The sequence below is a fragment of the Astatotilapia calliptera genome, chromosome 13 (genome assembly GCF_964374335.1).
Source record: "Astatotilapia calliptera chromosome 13, fAstCal68.1, whole genome shotgun sequence".
In the NCBI taxonomy this organism is placed as follows: domain Eukaryota; kingdom Metazoa; phylum Chordata; class Actinopteri; order Cichliformes; family Cichlidae; genus Astatotilapia; species Astatotilapia calliptera.
In genome coordinates, this window is record NC_137434.1 from 24,312,360 (window position 1) to 24,331,397 (window position 19,038).

The 19,038-nt window shown below is 39.4% G+C and overlaps 2 protein-coding genes across 3 annotated transcripts; one reads left to right on the forward strand and one right to left on the reverse strand.

Annotated features, from left to right (window-relative positions):
* Positions 1-1,028: 1,028 nt before the first annotated feature.
* Positions 1,029-4,080, reverse strand: LOC113034852 (C-signal). Its single transcript, XM_026189957.2, has 4 exons — positions 3,484-4,080; positions 2,987-3,164; positions 2,266-2,360; positions 1,029-1,615 (listed from the first exon to the last, which is right to left on the reverse strand). Exons 1-4 carry the CDS (start codon positions 3,808-3,810, stop codon positions 1,424-1,426), a joined length of 792 nt encoding a protein of 263 aa, XP_026045742.1. The 5' UTR covers positions 3,811-4,080; the 3' UTR covers positions 1,029-1,423.
* Positions 4,081-4,868: 788 nt separating this feature from the next.
* On the forward strand, positions 4,869-13,763 carry nphp1 (nephronophthisis 1). Of its 2 annotated transcripts, none has more exons than XM_080288220.1 (20): positions 4,869-5,051; positions 5,377-5,438; positions 5,784-5,844; positions 6,102-6,235; positions 6,473-6,680; positions 7,235-7,336; positions 7,561-7,697; positions 7,899-7,944; positions 8,082-8,169; positions 9,033-9,127; positions 9,210-9,338; positions 10,738-10,812; positions 10,957-11,067; positions 11,142-11,224; positions 11,405-11,481; positions 11,600-11,699; positions 11,880-11,992; positions 12,073-12,146; positions 12,395-12,453; positions 13,383-13,763. In XM_080288220.1, the coding sequence occupies exons 1-20, from the start codon at positions 4,986-4,988 to the stop codon at positions 13,399-13,401; spliced, it is 1,839 nt and encodes a 612-aa protein (XP_080144346.1). In that variant the 5' UTR covers positions 4,869-4,985; the 3' UTR covers positions 13,402-13,763. The 2 variants fall into 2 exon arrangements, with proteins under 2 accessions (XP_080144346.1, XP_026045739.2); XM_026189954.2 differs by having other exon boundaries at positions 4,870-5,051; positions 12,395-12,439.
* The last annotated feature ends 5,275 nt before the right edge of the window (positions 13,764-19,038 follow it).

Below are 19,038 nucleotides of genomic sequence, written 5' to 3' on the forward strand. Positions count from 1 at the left end.
CCCTATTAGTTAGGTTGCTTAATATTTATGCTAAGTACTCTTTAAAATACCAGAATAGGGAGGATGGTGTAGGTTTAAGTTTATTAGATTGAACAGTATTGCTGAACTATGAAATATTTTTTTTTGCATACAGGTATAACAGAATAGCTTTAGTGTAGTTGTTGTTTTAAACTTGAGTATGAACTTATACAAAATGCAGCAAGATATTTAAAAAACAGTTTTGTTGATCAAAAAACACTATATCGGATTCATATCGGTATCGGCAGATATCCAAATTTATGATATCGGTATCAGTATCGGACATAAAAAAGTGGTATCGTGCCATCTCTAATTTAAAGTGTAAATCTTGTTTTAAAAAGCAACTTACAAAACCAAAAGCCTACAAATGCAGTAATCTATTTACATTATTGGAGTTGTATTCATTTTCTTATGATTACGGGGCGACCGTGGCTCAGGGGATTGGGAAGCTCATCTGTAACCGGAATGTTCTGTCAGTCTGCCCCAGGGCAGCTGTGGCTACAACTCCACCAGTTTGTGAGAGTGAATGAATAGTGGAATTGTAAAGCGCTTTGGGTGCCTAGAAAAGCGCTATATAAATGCAATCCATTATTATAATTACATATTAAATTAACTTTTTCTGAATATACGAGGTAGTGAAAGCACTAATTGTTTTGTGACTACACCTCTGGTGGAAGATTGCAACAGACTGAGCCATGACTGCTGCAGTCCAGTGTTTTTCCAGTTGCCAAATAGCTTCATCTTTATATCTCATAAAGAGTCAGATTCTTTGGGATTAACTTTTATCACAATCAGTTTCAGACTTGATGTGGATGAAAAAAAAATCTTACAGATCCTATGTAAAGGATTTTATTATTTTATCTTTAGGAGTTAGTCTTTGTGCAACATTTGCATGTAGAATGTACTAGCAGATTAACTCCAGCCATGCAATCTTTTTTTCTTAAAACATACTGTATGTCCACAGCACTTGTTTCCAAAATGACTGCTTGTGTGTGTAATGCAACCACAAATTTTAAACAGTCAGATAATTTATTCACCTTTAATACAAACCACCTGATGATATTACTGAATTGGGGAAAGACGTCAAGATTAGTGAGATATTACATGATTTTTACCATTAAAATGAGCAGTACTAAATTATATGAGAGTTGTATGAAATATTGAAACCAGATACATTGTCAATAATGGCTTCACACAAAAGCTGTATGTGCTACAGATGATTTAAGCACTTTGGATAATTATGAGGTAGTAAAAGAGTTTTTTCATTGACCATCTGAACTGTCACTTGAGCACAAATGTCTTGTACAGCAATAGCATGAAGTCCAGCTCATCTCCACATTGTCTCAACACTGCTCAGAAATTCACCATTAAGACCAGAAGTGGTGAAATTCATCTCTTAGAAATTCTACCACGGAAGTTCGGTTCCATCCCAGCTGTACGCTTTTCCAGTCTTTTCTATATTTAGCGTGTCAACGATGCTCATTAGACAGTTCACAGAGTGTTCAGCGCTGAACAGCTTGTCTTGTGGCACATTCCGGTGATAAGGCCTGGAGAGGTCTGTGTTCACTGTTCCTGGATGTAGGGACACACAAACAACCTGGGGAAAAAAACATCATTATGGGCTATGGGATCTATGTACAAGGGCATGCCCTAATCCATGCTCTAAAAGAAAGATACAAACACCAGTAACAAGCATCTTAGACCTTAAGCTCAGAGATGTTTTTCCCTTTTCATGTAAATCCTTGACTCCCTGCTCAAACCAGAGTTCCTCCCTGTCCAGGATGTGTACATCCTCATCATTGAAACAGTATCTCATGGCCTGTAGGTGTGAACAGACTGCGGAGTCCTGGCTTGACAAGTTAGCTCTTGTGTGCTGTGCCATCCGTTTAGCCAGAGGTTGTTTGGTTTCCCCGATGTATAAATCCTGGCAATCCTCCTGGCACTTAACAGCGTACACTATATTACTCTATTTGTGACATATCTTTTGGGTGGACCAATTTTTGGCACAGTGTGTCTTGGGGTTTGAAACCAACAGAGACCCAGTCTTAAGAGAAAATGCGTCTCAGTTGTTCTGATAATCCCGACACATAAGGGTGGAAGTCACTTGGACGAATGACGAAATGTTTCTCCCACTGAAAACGCCAACCAAACAAACAACCACATGAATAGACTCAACTTTGGGATTTCCTTAACTTGATGATTGAGCATGCATCAAGACATTAATGCAGCATGTATGAAAACACTTACCTTGGGTCGACTGCGGCCCAGCTCTATAGACAAATTCCTAGTGGCCATGTTAAGAGCTGCTTTAGACATTCTGTAGCTGTACCAACCTCCAAGACCTGAGAAAAAAAGTGTTAGAGATGAACATTTTACCACTGTGCATGCATGCACATTATAACAAAAGATAAATATCTGCTTTGTAACTATGCTCTGTCCTTCAGCTAAGTAACAAAAGTGGTGCTGCCTACGTGCATAGGTGGTTTTAGACAGGGGCCAACGCCCCCGTAGAACTAGCTCTGGCCTCTGTGCTCAAGAGATAATAATTAATTGATTTCTTATGGTGATATGCAGTGGCACGGTAACTGGAATTAAATTGCTGAGGTGTTCAACGTGGACCGTTTAGGGTGCTGCACACTTGCTCTTTTAAATTTGGAGCCGTTTAGCTGGTGGGTTTTTCTCCTGTTAACAAAGAACAGTGTAGAGAGAGAGGATGAAGATCATGAGGGGATGAAAGAGAGAAAGAGGAGTTAGCTGGAGAGGATGCAAAGAACGAGAGATCAGAAACAGAGACTGTCAATCCTGTACAGTATGTGCTTAATACATTAAAAAAAAAAACTTTTTTGTTTTGTTCTGTGCCCCGATTAAAAAAACAAAACAAAACACTGGTCCCACTGATAAATCTGGTCTGGAAGTGCCACTGCCTACATGACATGTATGCACAAAGTGTTTTGGAACCACCAGATACCATTGTCTCCAATTGATCCCACTTTCGCTGTGATGTTAACAATGATCCCGCTGTGCTGTTTGGCTTTCTCTGCAGGCTGCTGACCAAATCCACCACTGCCCTTAAGAAGGAGGGGGGAGAAATACTTGGCCATGACCAAAGGACCCACTGTATTAGTCGTTAAGGTGGAAATGATACCCTGAAAATGGGAAAAAAGTTACTTAATTAAGGATTTAATGAATTTGGTGTTGCCGATTTCAGACTCTCTTGCTGGACACAGACATCACCAGCACAGTTTAAGGACCACCAAAGATTGTTAGAAAAAGTCCAATGTATGTACCATTACAGGGGGAAATCCAAATGCCTCTATGATGATGGTGTCTCACCAAGTTTTTTGCACTACTTCTGTGCATGTATTTTCTACACAGGCAACGGTTTGACTCACGACAGTGAGTTAAACTAACTTTTACTCCAGTTTTTACGGAAATGTGGCTTCTCACACTAAAACAAAGGTCTACCTGTGCAGAAACATCCCTCAAGCTGGTCTCTCCTTTCCCCGAAGGGTGAAGCATTGCCGAGGAGTTGACGACTAGATCCAGCCGACCGAAACTCTCCTTAACCCTCTCTGCAGCTCCGCGGATGTCCTCCTCGTGGTTCACGTCCAGTCTGAGGACCATCAGTCGGCCCGGGTGTTGGCCGGCCAGGCTCCGCAATTCTGCAGCCCCGTCCGGGTTTCGACATGTTGCTACAACAGTAGCGAGTGATTTATTTTTAAGTATATATTTGCAGAATCCAAAGCCCAGTCCTCTGCTCGCACCTTGAATAAGAGCGACGGGTGCAGCCATGGTTGATAAATGACATAACTAACAGTGTTTGCTGCCTTCACTGCCACTCAAAGGGTCGTAACTTAGAAAATCGGGGGCAATTTAGCGAGGACGCTTGCCGAACGACATCTTAAATGGGCTCATAAGCGACCTTTAAACTTTTTTTTATATAAAAAACCCCCAACGCTGTTACAGTGGTGGTATGTTTTGAAATTATACATTTGAAATTTGGGGAAAAGAAAAGTGACAGTGAAGGTAACACGAAAGGCAAAGGACGTAACGTACGCCCCCTATAGGTCTTTCTGAAAGCACTTACACAACTGTGCATTGCAAGTGTCCTTTGAAAGAGTGATATAATTTTACAGGGCGTATTGACCAAGATTGTATTGTATTGTAGATGTGGTGCTGGATGGGTTCGATCAGTCAAAAGCTGAGGATTATTGGGGGGGAATTCACGCTTGATTCGGAAGAGAAGTAAAAATATCAGTAATATTTTATGTTATCTTTTTTGGACATAAAACCTGTAAAAGCATCAAACATCTAGGATTTAAAAACTAGTATTAGAGGAAATGGAAATGCATTACATCATAATTTGGAGGGTATTTGGATTCATATATGATTACAATCAATAATGGTAGTTTTGCCTTTTGATCCAATATTTGGCTTTAGACCGATCAATTTTTACGCTTATGGCATTGAATCTGAATTAAATGCGCATTAAACACAAACAACTCCAACATTATGAAGTCGCAGTAACGTCAGTAATTTTTCAAGGAATCGTGAGAAAATATCCAGACCAGTAGGCGGCGGTAGCTTGATGTAAGCTTGTAAACTGCCAATAATTGCAAAAAACCCCCCAGAAAACATAGTCTTTGTATTAATATCGCGTTCATTCATTTACGAATATATAAAAATATATTACATAAGCGAAATATGCTGACTAAAACAAACCCACAATGAGCACGGAAATTACATTGACAATTTAAAAAAAATCGAAGAAGTCAGTTGCTTTTTCGGTCCACACTCCACACCAGTTGGTGGCGGTAATGCACCATTTTGCTGTTTGCCAACCGCCAATAAACCTTATACAGAAGAAGAAGAAGTCAGTTGCTTAGCAACTGTTGGAAGCCCAGCGTCAGTTAGCAAGCTAGAAGATCAGCTAACACACGTACCGTGTGACCCTAAAAAGTGTATAAATGCCACTAAAAAGAAGAGGACCTTTGCAGCTAGCCCAGAGAGAAGTGGATGAAATAAAAAAACAGGTCAGTTCAAGAACGACGCTTTAAACTTAGGTGCGACTGCACCAAACTGTTCGGACTGAACGTTATACAGTTGTTGCACATGTACCACCAGAGCTTTTTCGAAATGATGTGATCCCGAGGCTTGAACTCGACTGTTTCTCTAAACACTTTTGTCTTATAAGCCCTTTACCGACGTGGCATGCGCTAGCATAAATATTGATTAGCATCTGTTCGTAACAATTCATTATGATGCACTGCTGTGAGTTAGCAATGTAAACCAGAATAAAAACCGACATAATCATCAATATAAACGCTGAACTGTACATTGATTTAAACACTTTCACAGGTTGACAGTCTGGAGAAGGATGTCCAGAGCCAGGCTGGATCCACTGAAGAGGCCTTTCGAAGGTAACCAACTGTGGTAGAGCACCAGCAGTGCCCTTCCTTAGTCCTTAAGATGAGCACCCTCACCTGTTTTAACATTGAAATCCTTGTGTGTAGTTAGTAGTCAGTTGAGCACTCAAAGGGTTTTCTGCTAAAAGTGTCACTCACCCAGTCACGCACAAATCCATACAGGATTGTATCTATAAACATTTTCTAACAATTACACACGTACTCAGACTGCAATGGGTCCATCAGTGAGTTCGCTATCAGTCTGCCCAAGGATATTTCAGCATGATGACCCTCTCTACCACATGCCCTGATCACCTACTTTATGGAATGCTTGAAAATTTGATATCTACTTGCAAACAGATGCCAAAAACTGCAAATGTCAGCAGAGGAGACACTAAGGACACTGAAGAAACTGAGCAAGGTTAGTTTTCTAATCTTTAAGAAACTTTTCAACCTTTTCAAATACTATTATTGTACACAGATTTAATATAATCTTTCGATGCCAACAATTGGAAGCAATCAGTGATATTACTTGACTAATATTAGTTGTTTTTATTAAAGCAGTTGTCATTACTTACGGCAGCAAATCGATATATTAATTTATCTTTGTGGAAAATGTTGCATGGTTGACAGCAGTGTAGCTAATTAGCCATCATAAGCTAACGCTTGATCTTTCAGGGTGATGAGCTGGCTCCAGTGGGCAATTATGATCAGAGGAAACAGGAAGAGGAGCGACGAGTGCAAAACATCATGGAGCGTCTAAAAACTCTCTCTCTGGAGCTGTCGCCACCAGGACCTAGCACTGAAGCAGGGTTAGTGAAATGTGTGTTAAGTGCAAAGAAGGAAAACTGGGACGGTAGAGTTTTTTTTGTTGTTGATCTGTGTATGTACTTTATAGTCCATGCTGCAGGGGGCTTGACTTCCCCACAACAATTTAACCTGCATGCTTCATTGCAAAGCATCAGTTTATCTGACAGATTCAATGACAATTGATTGACAAATCTGACCCAAGAATACCTTTTTTCACTGAATTATTCCCTGGTCCACAGTAATGTTTCAAAGGAAGATAGTGAAAATAGTGCTGAAGAAGACGATGACGAAGACAGTAACGACAATGAAGAAGAGCATGAAGAAATTGTTAACAACATTGCCGGTGATGAGAGGCGAGATTTGAAACCGCCATCTCAGTCAGATGCTCGCATCTACATGGTCCTCAGTGATTTCAAAGGAGAGCAGGAAGGAGATCTGTCTGTTCGGGTAAAACACAAACAGCCTTGATGTCAGCAATATATTTAGGACGTTTAGAGCTTGGATTCTTTCCCCTTGCATGTTAAAAGCGATATTGTATAATATTTAGTTTCAACAGAAGAGGGCGCTCTAGCCATCCAAATCTTCTTCTTCAAGTCTTGCAGGCCTGAATTAAGTAACAAATGTAATTTACATATTTCTGAAAACTATTTACCTTTTTAATTTTAAACATTTCTATGATGTGTCTGGTAGATATTGGCATGTAGTCTAGTGCACTGTAGTGTAATTTATAAGCTTTATTAATCGTTATGTCCATCCATCCATCCATCCATCCATCCATCCATCCATCTCCACTTATCCAATTTGATATCCCTTTGTGTTAATGAATCTTATTCCATTGCCGGTTAATTTTTAATCAAGTACTTAACCGATTAGGAAGATAGGTTTATCCTCACATCTGAATTTTAGACATGTCTGTGATGAACTGCATTTGATCTCATCTGTTTGTTATAAATGTGTGAGTTATGTGAACTTACATGGTGTTCTGTGGCCTGTTGTTTCAGAAGGGGGAGGTGTTGAGGATTATCAGGAAGGCAGCAGATGGATGGTGGCTGGCTCAGAACACTAAAGGCAGCAGAGGAGTGGTTCCAAAAACCTTCCTGAAGGTACAAAATCTGCAATGATAGCAAGTCCAACATTATGAATTTTCATTTAGACAAGTGTTTAGCTGAAGGAATTATAAAACATTACTGAGAACATTAAAATGCAGCCTGCAGCAGTTTTCTTTATTCATTGTGTTTTTAATATTAGTATAGACTGACAAAAAAGATCAAGACCATAACAGGATATGATTTCTGATTATATTTTAAATGTAACCATAATGTGTTAGATTGGCTCTAGTGTTGATGAGGAAGATGATGATGATGATGACAATGATTCAAAAGAAGATGATGATGACAAGGAGGAGTCGGAAGAGGAGGAAAATCAAGATAGTGAAGAATTAACTGATGATCCAGACAAATGGAGGTTGAAAGTTTTTTATTTAATTTTTATTTAATGGCATTAAGCTTCCAGGGTCTGTGTTTCCCTACACTTGAGAGACTTTGTTTAAAAGGAAGATAATTTTGAAAACTACATTTATCCAGATTAATGGCAACATAAAAATATTACTTACTGGTGTGAATGAATAACATAATTATTCTTGGTTTCTTTTGTTTTTGTTGACAGTGCTTCACATTCTAACTGGTCTACAGTCAAAAAGGCTCTGAGTGAGGTGCGACTTTCTATACTCTACAGTTATAACTACAAGAACTGAAACTGCTATTAATTTTCCCAAAAACAAATACTGCATTCACAATCTTTAGCGCTGTGTTAAATACGTTTTATGGTTTTATCGTGTGTCTGTGACAGATTGATGCAACAGATGTGCTCTCCGCCATGGGTGCTATACCTTCAGGATTCAGACCATCAACTCTCAATAAATTACTGGTGGAGGAAGGTCATTATGCAGCATGTGTGTGTGTGTGTGTGTGTGAGTGTGAGAGTGTGAGAGTGTGAGTGTGTGAGTGTGAGAGTGTGAGTGTGTGAGTGAGAGAGAGAGAGAGACTGGATAAACTCACAAATTAATATGAAGTAAACTCTGCCCACAATGGGGGATCTGTGCAGTTTTGGAAGCACTGGCAGAATTCAGTAAATCCTAGAGCTTGCTGGTCCACTGGTGGTGAACAGACCTGCCTCCCTTAGTGCTGCCTGACATCATCCTACAGGTTAAGTGGCTGTTATAAGGCTAGGGGAAAACTGTTTTCATTGCCAGTTACTCAACTTCTGCCAATTACTTTGTCAATGTATAATTTTTCTATAAAGCAGCAAAATATGTGGATTACATTTCCCCAATTCTAAGTAATGTATTCCAAGGTAGTAACAAATCCTTGCATCAGTGAAGCAGAAATCACAGGATGTGTCACATTTATATTTGGAAAAATCAACAATTCTACAAATTGTTGCATCTTAATGGAAATTTGGATTTAAACTAAGATGACACCCAAAACTTAAAACAGCTTGAACAGCTTACACTGTGAGATAAAGGAGCTGGTTTAAAAGACATTTTAATTTATTCAAGTTCATAACTGCACAGGCTTCAACAATTAAGAGTTTATACTGGGTGAGTTATACTGGATGTTATTTTTATTACTGTAGTTGTTTTGGTACAGTAGGTTGAATGGTGAGTTAGATGCACAATTTTTACCCTATTGTTACCGTATTGATAGAAGCAGCTGTCACTGTAAATAGTAATATTTATCTAACAAGCCAATGCTACATGACTTTCAGGGCAAAGCTGTAACCCTTTGTGTCCTTTATTAGGTGTAACATACAGAGGAAGTCATTACATTCAGCCTCAGCTCAGCCAATCACAGCTCTCCTTTAAAGACCTCTTCCTGGACCCAGACACTGGCAAGGTGAGCTTGTCCCTGTGTTTCTGACACTTACCAGCAACTATAGTCATAAACCTGCCTACTGTGTGATTCTCCTGTGGTGTAGGTTCGTCCTCGGCAGGTCAGCACGAGTGTTTGTTTCAGTTTGTGGAGCTGCAGGATGATTCCTACTCCTGGGGTCGGTGTTCAAGTCCTCAGCCGGCACGTCCGCCTCTGCGCCTTTGACGGAACTCAGGTATCATGGTTGTCTCTGTATACTTTTATTTTAGACACTAGTCCATGACAAAAAATGAAAAAGAAATCATTTAAAACCATTATGAGATATTTACAACATAAATTTATGCCACACACCAAGAAAGGTACTAAGTCACAAACATTTAGAGAACTGAGAAAGATCCTGAACGCTTCATTATATGAAGTTTTTTTTTTTTGCGTCACTCTAAATAGACTCAAATGTGCTGTATAAAGTGGTGTACAGTCGTCTGCAAAAAGAGCTATTTCAACCTTATCTGCACATCTAGAATTTATGGCTTAGCATATTTGCTTGTGCAGAAAGCTTATACCACTGTCGTTATTACAAACAGAATCAGGGGAACATTTGCTTCCATTCTTCCTTGGTTGGAGCGATCATTATTACGTTCTTTTGTACTGTAATGTTTTACTGCACTTCTTTAATTTCTCCAAATGTCTTCAGAGTATAATGAATTTTATTAATACTTTTGGTGTATTAGGTAAAACAGGTGTCAAACATTACGGCTAGGGCATCGTTGTCTCTCCGTTTTGGCCTTCCGTCCACACTGAGACCGAAATGTAAGGGTGCATACAGGTCAAGGAAAGCGCAGCGTTCTGAAAACGCTTTTCAAAGCGGATACATTCGAAAACGCCGTTTTTGCGTAGCAGTGTGAACAGCGAACCCGGAACTTTTTCGAAGTTGATGATACATTTTGTCATGTGATGCAGTCATGTGACCAATTAAACTATGATAGCGGAGGGCATTATACAGCAGTTGTTTTGTTTGTTCTCAATTTTGACAGCCCTATTAAAGATCAGTTTGCACATGCTCCAGATAGCTTTTCTTCAAATTCTTTAATTCTCACTTGCTTTGCAACTTTGTACTTTTGTGTTACTCGCAGCAACAACTCACCTCATTGTTAGTCCATTTAAAAAACTTGGTGCTTTTCCTCAACATTTTGTCACAACATTTCAGAGAGCCGGAAAGTAAATAAGCAGCAGACAGAAATGAGGCAGGTCGAATCGTCTTGCGTTTCATGCATGCGCAGGACTGGAACGTAATCGTTTTCGGCCATGGATCAACAACTCTGTGAAAACAACTGAAAACGATAGTGTGACGCGGAGCGTTTTCAGACCAAAATGCCGTTTTCAAATTTAACCGGGCTAGTGTGGATGTAGTAATTCATATCCTTGATTACTTTAGTGGCAGGAATCATGTATTGGTCTCTTTAAGTGTGTAAGCTTATGAAACAGTCACATTTCAGCTCAACTCAGACAACAAAGAACACGTTTCTGCCATAAAACAGGAAGATTTTTATGCAGGGTTTTTTTCAGATTTAACTCTTTGTATCTAATTCCCTTGGTCTCTTGCTTTTTTCAACATGAGTTTCACTGTGTTTCAGGTTTTGAGTAACATCCACATAATAAGGGCAGCCTACAACGCCAAGAGCCCAAAGACCTGGAGCTTCTCTCCAAGGGTATGTGGAGGTTGCTATGTTTGTAACCTTACAACACAAACTGATTTGCAGACTCTTTGTACTGAGGCTCTGCAAAAGAAGACAAAAAAAGAAATTGTGAGAAATGTGAAATTTAGCATGTGTTCATGTGTGTGCCTGTTCAAGGTGACCGGTATCTTGCCCACCCTCTTGGATGGAGACTGTTTTCTGCGCTGCAACTCTGCGTCTCCTAACCTCGGGATCCTCTTTGAATTAGGAGTCACTTTTATACGAAATGTAAGGGTGCATACAATTTTGCGAATTACAAAAATGTATATAAGGAAAGAAAAGAAAAAGTGTCTCTGTTTTAGTCTACTGGGGAGAGAGGAGACCTAAGCTGTGGTTGGGCTTTCCTCAAATTGACCGATGATGCAGGAAATCCTGTGCCGAACAGGTACATGTGTTTTTTTTACATTCATCCAGACATATGCAGAAAAAGCTGCGAAAATATATCAGAATATCTTTTCTTTAGACACCTACAGTAGTGAAAAGATTAACAAAGTAAAATGACACCTAGCGCAAAACCACTGACATTATTAAGCGCGCACAAAATTGAATTATCTACTGTGTACAGGACCTATGAACTGCCTGTGAATGGTGGCACTCCATATGAGAAGGATGTAGCAGTGGAGGCGTCACCCACTAGAGGATGTAAGGAGAAATGGCAGACTCAGTACATTTTGATCTTAAAATAATATAAGGAAAAAACAATAGAAACAAAATAATAGTTTTTATGTTATATTAATCAGTGTATCTCCTCTCCTTTCAGCTCCAAGTGGTGTTTTCCAGCAGATGCTCCAAGCCAGGCGGCAGCCCAAACTTGTTGTTAAGCTGAAATCAGCCAACAGCCGGACGCAAACACAGCTCGGGTTAGAAGATCAGTGAAAAAAAGACTGCCACTGTGCTTGAACACCTGCAGTAGAATATCTTATCCATAAAGCCTTCCTCTGTTTATTTGGACTCATTCCTGACTCATCTCAGATATATCCCTGTGTGTATGTATGTGCGTGCATGTATATGTTTGTAATAAGTACATTTTTTCTCTTCAGTGTCCTTCCAGATACTCTCCTCCACTGCCTAAACTGCATCCATCTGCTGGTTCTGCACAGGCATCTGCTTGCAGACGCACTGCTGATGGACAGGCCCACAATGCAGAATGCAGGTAGCTCGCACTGTCAGTGGTTCTTATCCAAACCGATCACATTCACAGCTCTGGGTTTAATACCATTATCTCTCTTTCAGATCTAATATGCAGTCCTATACTTTCAACCTTCCCTGTGTTGTTGGACCAGCCAGACCTGTTAGATGCTCTCAGGGTGAGAAAAGTCACATTTGTCATTCAAATAAGATTCAACAACTGCTCCTTTGTTTTGTTGCTTTATCAACACAGCTGAAATTCTGCTTGTTGAAGATGATTTCTGTGAGATTATTTTTAATATTCTCATAGTAAAAATAATGTGTGATTATATATAGAGAGAGTTTAAAGCTTGTTAAGTGGTATGACCCATCACATTTGTTTGATGGTAAGGACAACTGAATATTCAAATAACTGTGTTTCTTCCAGAGTGCCTGGCTGGATGCTGAGACTAACATGAACAGAGCACAAAAGGTGCGTGCGTGTAGGTGTGTAGTTATACAACTCTGTGTCCAAACACATTTTTGCCCGGTGCAAATATAAAAAATGGAATGCAAATTATTTGAACTACATATTTGCTTAAATAGTATAATGGCAGTCATTATAAAACGACTGAAAAACTGCTGAGTTTGAGTTTAAGTGTAGTTGTCTCGGTGGTCTAGCGTCCCCTGTGTCTGGATGGAAGCATATGCAAACCTGTAAATATATTAATCGGGCCTGTACCAACTATTTTGAAACGTAAAAATTTTAATTATTTTTTCCTTCCAGGTTTTTAATATGTCTTTTTGTCATGTTTAATCAAATATAAGGGATTGTATGATTTGCAGGCCAGACATTCTGGATTTATTTACATTTTATGCATTATTACAACTCTTTTGGAAACAGGGTTTTGGGACACAGATCCCATTACAAAGTGATATGTTGGGGATCTGCTTTCTTTTTGGGAACAAAGAGGAAATAGGATGTTTTGGTTAGGTAAAAGGTAGCTTTGAAGAAGTATTGATTGCCTGGTTTAATTAATTAAACTCAGTAGGGATAGCTACTGAGTTTAGGGATAGCTCAGTGGGGTAGGGATAGCTCAGTAGGTAGAGTGGTGGCCCCATGATCGGAAGGTCGGGGGGTTCGACTCCACTGAACGGTTACCCTGAGGTACCGTCCCTACACACTGCTCCCTGGGTGCTGCATTGGTGGCTGCCCACTGCTTCACTGGGTGAATGGGTTAAATGCAGAGGAGCAATTTCCCTACGGGGACTATCGCATACACATTAATACATTACACATTATTACAGTAACAGTCTGCATCTTTGGATGCGTAATATCAGCTCAGACCTGTAGAGGATGCTGTCAGTATAATAGATTGGGTGGCTTACACTGAGATGTGAATATGAACTAAAGCTTTCTCCCTGTGTGTTTACAGAGGGACCTCTCCTATCTAAAACTGGAGTTTGTTAAAGTCTACATGTCATCTGTGTATTTCCTGCTCCACTCTCCATCGCTGCCCTGTTATCGTTGGGCGGACCCGCTCTCTGAGGAACAACGCGCAAGAGTCATCTACGCAATGCTGGAAATGCTGAAAAACCAACGCAACAACACCGGCCAGTCAGGAGTTCCTGAGGTCTTTGTTGATGGCGCTCACACGCATCTCGCTTTTGATGTTACCGAGTTGACTTTTGACCTTCTCCGTGTGGCGTGGTGACAATAGCGTCATCTCCCTCTGGCTGAAGGTGCTATTTGGTTGAAGTTAATTATCCTAATTTTCACGTATATTTTGAAAATAATTAAAGGTTAAAACTCACAATATTCTATATGTTTATTATTTTTAGTAAATTTTAATGAAGAAGACCAAAACCAGCAGTGGTTGAAATTTGAATGAAAGACCGGGCTTCCTCTTTAGTAGCTGTTTTTCATTACAATATATCACATACTATAACCTAGTTAGTCTTTCATGTAGTTATTATAGTTTTAGTTTTGGTCCATGGCACAGATGATATATAATATGTCATATTTTAGATACACTTAAGATAAAACATGTGACAAGATAGGGCGATTCTTCATTGGTTTTTCACTGAATTTGTTGAAAACAAGACAAAACTCACATGTCCAACACGCTTTACTTCCTTTCTGCTTCTGCTAAACTACTGAGCATACACGTCTTTGCGAACCTTATGTTTACCAAAGGCACTGATCGTAGTCTGTGTAGCTGTGAAATAAAATATTTTATTTATTTTGTATTTAATCACAGAATCAACGTCCTTCCTCTTAAAGATAAAAAAATGTGTTACAGGATTAAAAAAGGGACAATGAGTGCCACTGATGCCAGTAATGGTAACATTATTGGCATGTTTTAATTTAAATTTTATGATAGAAATTGTGTTCTTATCACTTATTTACATCCACAAAGGTGCTTTTTCAGCCCTGTCATCTCACTGGGTACTGAGCCCCACCCATTATTTCAACATCATTGTGTGTATGTGCTTGTTTGGGAGGGTCTGTAGTGTAGGGTTACAGGAGTTAATAATTGGCCCGCTGTGTTCTTTTTATAGCCTGGTATAAAAGCTAAGGAGCACTAGGAGGTTGGGTCAGTTTGGGTGCTGTCGGTTACGGCTTCACGTCCAAAGCAACATTTATTACAGCAATTCAACATACTTTTTTATGATAAATTGTATATTGTCACACTAAACATATTTCTTTGGGAATAAAATCTGAAAAAGATGTTTGAAAGGCATTTAAGGCTTCTGTAATTTAATTTATGAGATAAGACCTTTAAAAAAAATCCATATTATTTACACTGTTGGTTTTGTAATATGAAGATGTTAGTAAATGTTTCTTTAAACTCTTCACATATATCCCCCAACACATTCTGAATAAAAAAGAAAGGAATAAGATGTAGCCTGTTAATTGGTGAGTAGAAATGCTTAAGGGCATATTTTATTTCCCCATGTGTATTTGACAACTGACTACAGTAATTTAATTGTACCCTAAAGGCATGAATATATCTGCCAGGTCATGCTACTCAAGAAAAGCAACAAAGCCAGTAAGAATATTTCCAAAATGACAAAGAGTGCAAACACCTATTAGCATGTTAGTAATTCCTATTACATCCCCTCATCGTCTAACATGATCTTAACCTTGAAACTAACACACATTTAACCTTCTGTTTGAACTTCAAACTGTCTTGTTTAACTGAACACTGACTATAAAGCCTTTATCCCCCCCAAAGTGATATTCCAAGTCCCCAGCCCAATACCTAAAGTGGTCTTTCTGAATGTGTATAAACATACCAAGCCTTTTGTTGGTGCACTGTTTGCAGGCGACTCATATTCCACATCCTGTATTTCCACATTCCAGTGCAGTTGCTGCGGTTGCTGTATGCTGTCCCTGATGACCGGAGCGTTGATAAGCTTTGGAAAAAACAAAACAAAACTGGATTACCATCAGGGTAATAGTAGTAAGATATCCCAGGGCTGTGTCAAACAAAGGGAAAAGAAACTCTTTGTGAAGCCCAGAAGGGACAGAGAAGCGTTTGGTCCTGAATTATATTTACAGGTTTTAGATTATCCCTTGATTGACAGTAGCAATGAGCAAGATGTGCTTTTCCCATGGTATCTAGACGGTAAAATAATAAAATAAAATAATAATTAATGAAATTTAAGTCTTACAGATTAAACAGAAAATACTTTTACTATGTACCTATAGAGAGGTAGTGAGGCTACACTGTAAAGAAAACAGAATCCAGAGTGGCATTTAATGGTGTTTCCGAAACCTCATATCATACAGTTAGTCAGCATGGGTCTGATCATCTAACATGTGTTTGAGTAAATTTCCAGGGTTGATAAGACAATGTTATTTGAGATTAGTCAAGAAATTATCTATTAAAATATTATATTGCACTTGGGAAAGTGATTTTCTTAAATATGTACACACAACACAACAGCAAAGTACTAACCACTGCTAAACTCGCCCACTGTGCCTTGCCAGCTTCTATTCCCAGTTTGTACAGTATCGTTCCAGTGCTCGCTGTGTGATGAGGTCACCTGTGTAGAATTCCACTAGCTTCAAAGAGAAAAGAGGACAGTACCAGGGGGAGAAACAATATTGAACTATTGTGGACACTTTGTATGTGTTAATTAATTGTCACTAGCTGCTATATACTGTCTGTGAAGGTTCACAGTCATCCAGGTCATCGTAGTCAAAGGAGCTTGCAAAGAAAAGCGTCTGGACTTCTTTAAGTTGCTTGAAGACGTTTCACCTCTCATCCGAGAAGCTTCTTCAGTTCTAAGGTCAAATGGTGGAGAGTCCCAGATATAAACCTAGTGGGAGTGACCCCCCACAGAGGGACAAAAGGACCCCCTGATGATCCTCTAATCGCCTGAGCCAAGGTGTGAAATTGGGTGTGGGACCCAATCAGCCAGAGTTTCGGGTGAGTTCATTGTGAAACCTGGCCCCACCTTATCATGCGAATTCCTGAGGTCAGATGGCCCAGGATGTGAGTGGGCGTTAAGGCGTCTGGGGAGGGATCTCAAAACTGGATTATAGATGGCAGACAGTTGGTGTGGTAAACCACCGCCTGTGTTCAAAGACGGTCGCTCACAGTGGACATAGATGGCTTCTTTCACTCCTCTTTCAAACCATCTGTCCTCTCTGTCCAAAATGTGAACATTGGCATCCTCGAAAGAGTGTCCTTTATCCTTAAGATGCAGATGGACTGCTGAGTCTTGTCCTGTGGAGGTGGCTCTTCTGTGTTGTGCCATGCGCTTGTGAAGTGGCTGTTTGGTCTCTCCAATGTAGAGGTCTGGGCATTCCTCGCTGCACTGTACAGCATACACCACATTGTTAAGTTTGTGTTTTGGCGTTTTGTCTTTCGGGTGAACCAGTTTCTGTCTGAGCGTGTTGCTGGGTCTGAAATACAATGGGATGTCATGCTTGGAGAAAACTCTCCTGAGTTTTTCTGATACACCGGCTACATAGGGGATGACAATGTTGTTGCGTCTGTCCTTCTTATCCTCCTTCGCTGGTGTCTGGTCTTCTTTTCTGTGCCTCTTTGCTGACTGCTATATACTACTTTTTTCCATATATGAAAATTGCTTGACAGGGGTGTGAGCCAAAAATGATCTAGCTTCTGGGTTTGCTCAAATGTTTCTTCTTGTTATATGATGGTTTCATAATAACAGACATTCTAGACATTGGTAAATGCTGCTACTGAGAGAGAAACTACAGGCAATGTCAGTAAACGTGGTGGTGGACAGGTATATAAGGCAGTATGTGGGCAGTAGAGGGGGGTCTGTGCCATCTCCATTCCTTATCACCTTGTAACCTCGTACTTCTGATTCATGCTACCTACAGAAATACTTTGATGATTCTTCAGTGATTGGATATATAAGTGATGAGCAGGAGGAGGAATACAGGGGACTAATGGTCTGGAATAAATCATATGCTTCTGAATGGGAGTAAAACCAAAGAGATGATGATTGACTTCAGATGGAAGAAGATGGCTACACGACCTGTAGCTGTGCTGGGACAGGATTTTGATGTGGCGGAGGAGTAAAAGTATTGGGATGTCCACACGGACAACTGGCTAAACTAGAAAACCAACACAGAGGCTTTATACGAAAAGGGTTCTTTTGGATCTTTTCAAGTCTGCAGCGCAGTGATTAAGATTATCCATCACTCAATTGTGTTAAGTGTAGGATACTCGGCTGGGGGAGCAGTGTCAGAGACACCAATAGACTGAATACACCGATTAGTAGAGGCTGGCTCTGAATGGCTGCATCACTATTAAATCGCATGGTACTAAGAGTTTGTTTAAAAAGAGAGTAAAATGTGACTTTATTTGAAAGCAGTGGTGTATTGTCAGATGCTCCTTTTTTCAAATTGTGGTCAACAGGAAAGAAAAATCTTATCTGTGCCATATCGAGCTCACTTTGCTAACTATAGAGGTGAAGATAATGTATTAACTCCACTGCAGATCACTCAACACGGACCATCATTGTGTAGATATAAATGATACTGGACTGCAGACTGAAAAAACTGTAAAACTGTAGACCTGATTGTTATCACATGGAAAAACTGAGACGTTCTCACCCAGTTCTCTTTGTGCCCCAGGTGGACTATTGTCTAAGGAGGAAGAAGTAGAAGAGGTGATAGTGGTGGGGATTTCACACAGTAAGTAGTTAAATGCTAGAATATGCACACACAGATTTAATGTCCTATCAGTGTTATTAAAAGAAAAAAAATAGATTCATAGTGGAGGATCTAGAATTATCATGATCACAGATTCAGTTTGGGAAACGGAAACTTTGTGTTACCTTATGATGTGCTGGAATAATTATTTGGTGTCTATCTCATGTTTTCAAAGAGTTTTCCCTTAATTTAAATGGAGACTAACTATCTTTTAATGGCTTAAACAGCTTTTTGTTTGAAATTAGAGCTTGTGCACAAAATTGCTAGGTGAATGGGTTACAATGTGTGCCTTTGTGTTTTGCATCTTTACTGTAGTTTTAATTTGTTTTCTTTCTTTCTTTCTTTCTTTCTTTCTTTCTTTCTTTCTTTCTTTCTTTCTTGCTTTCTTTCTTTCTTTCTTTCTTTCTTTCTTTCTTTCTTTCTTTCTTTCTTTCTTTCTTTCTTTCTTTCTTTCTTTCTTTCTTTCTTTCTTTCTTGCTTGCTTGCTTGCTTGCTTGCTTGCTTGCTTGCTTGCTTGCTTGCTTGCTTTCTTTCTTTCTTTCTTTCTTGCTTGCTTTCTTTCTTTCTTTCTTTCTTTCTTTCTTTCTTTCTTGCTAATTTTGTTTCAAGTAACATTCAGTGGACATTTTGTAAGAACTTGACACAGCTGAAAAGTTTTAGATGTTTGGACCATTAACCAAACGGAGAGTAAGCCAACTAAAAGAGCTGAAAGATATTAAAATGCTTCAGACATTTTCAGGAACACAGTGTTTACTACATATCTAGTTATTAGATCTTAACATCCAGTTTTGATTAAAACATGTTTGTAATGCATTCAATGATGTTTGAGGGTATAGGTCATTTGACAGCTATAGAATAAATCCTATGAAGCTTAGTAGAGCAAACGTGTAAAT

Excerpts from the sequence above, each read along its gene's own strand:
- LOC113034852 (XM_026189957.2), bottom strand. The coding sequence starts at position 3,810 with ATGGCTGCACCCGTCGCTCTTATTCAAGGTGCGAGCAGAGGACTGGGC. Across the intron at positions 3,165-3,483 it reads TGAGGGATGTTTCTGCACAG|GGTATCATTTCCACCTTAAC; the intron begins GTAGACCTTTGT and ends TCCCATTTTCAG. Across the intron at positions 1,616-2,265 it reads TGGGCCGCAGTCGACCCAAG|GTTGTTTGTGTGTCCCTACA; the intron begins GTAAGTGTTTTC and ends TTTTTTCCCCAG.
- nphp1 (XM_026189954.2), top strand. The coding sequence starts at position 4,986 with ATGCCACTAAAAAGAAGAGGACCTTTGCAGCTAGCCCAGAGAGAAGTG. Across the intron at positions 7,945-8,081 it reads TCAAAAAGGCTCTGAGTGAG|ATTGATGCAACAGATGTGCT; the intron begins GTGCGACTTTCT and ends TGTCTGTGACAG. Across the intron at positions 9,339-10,737 it reads GCGCCTTTGACGGAACTCAG|GTTTTGAGTAACATCCACAT; the intron begins GTATCATGGTTG and ends ACTGTGTTTCAG.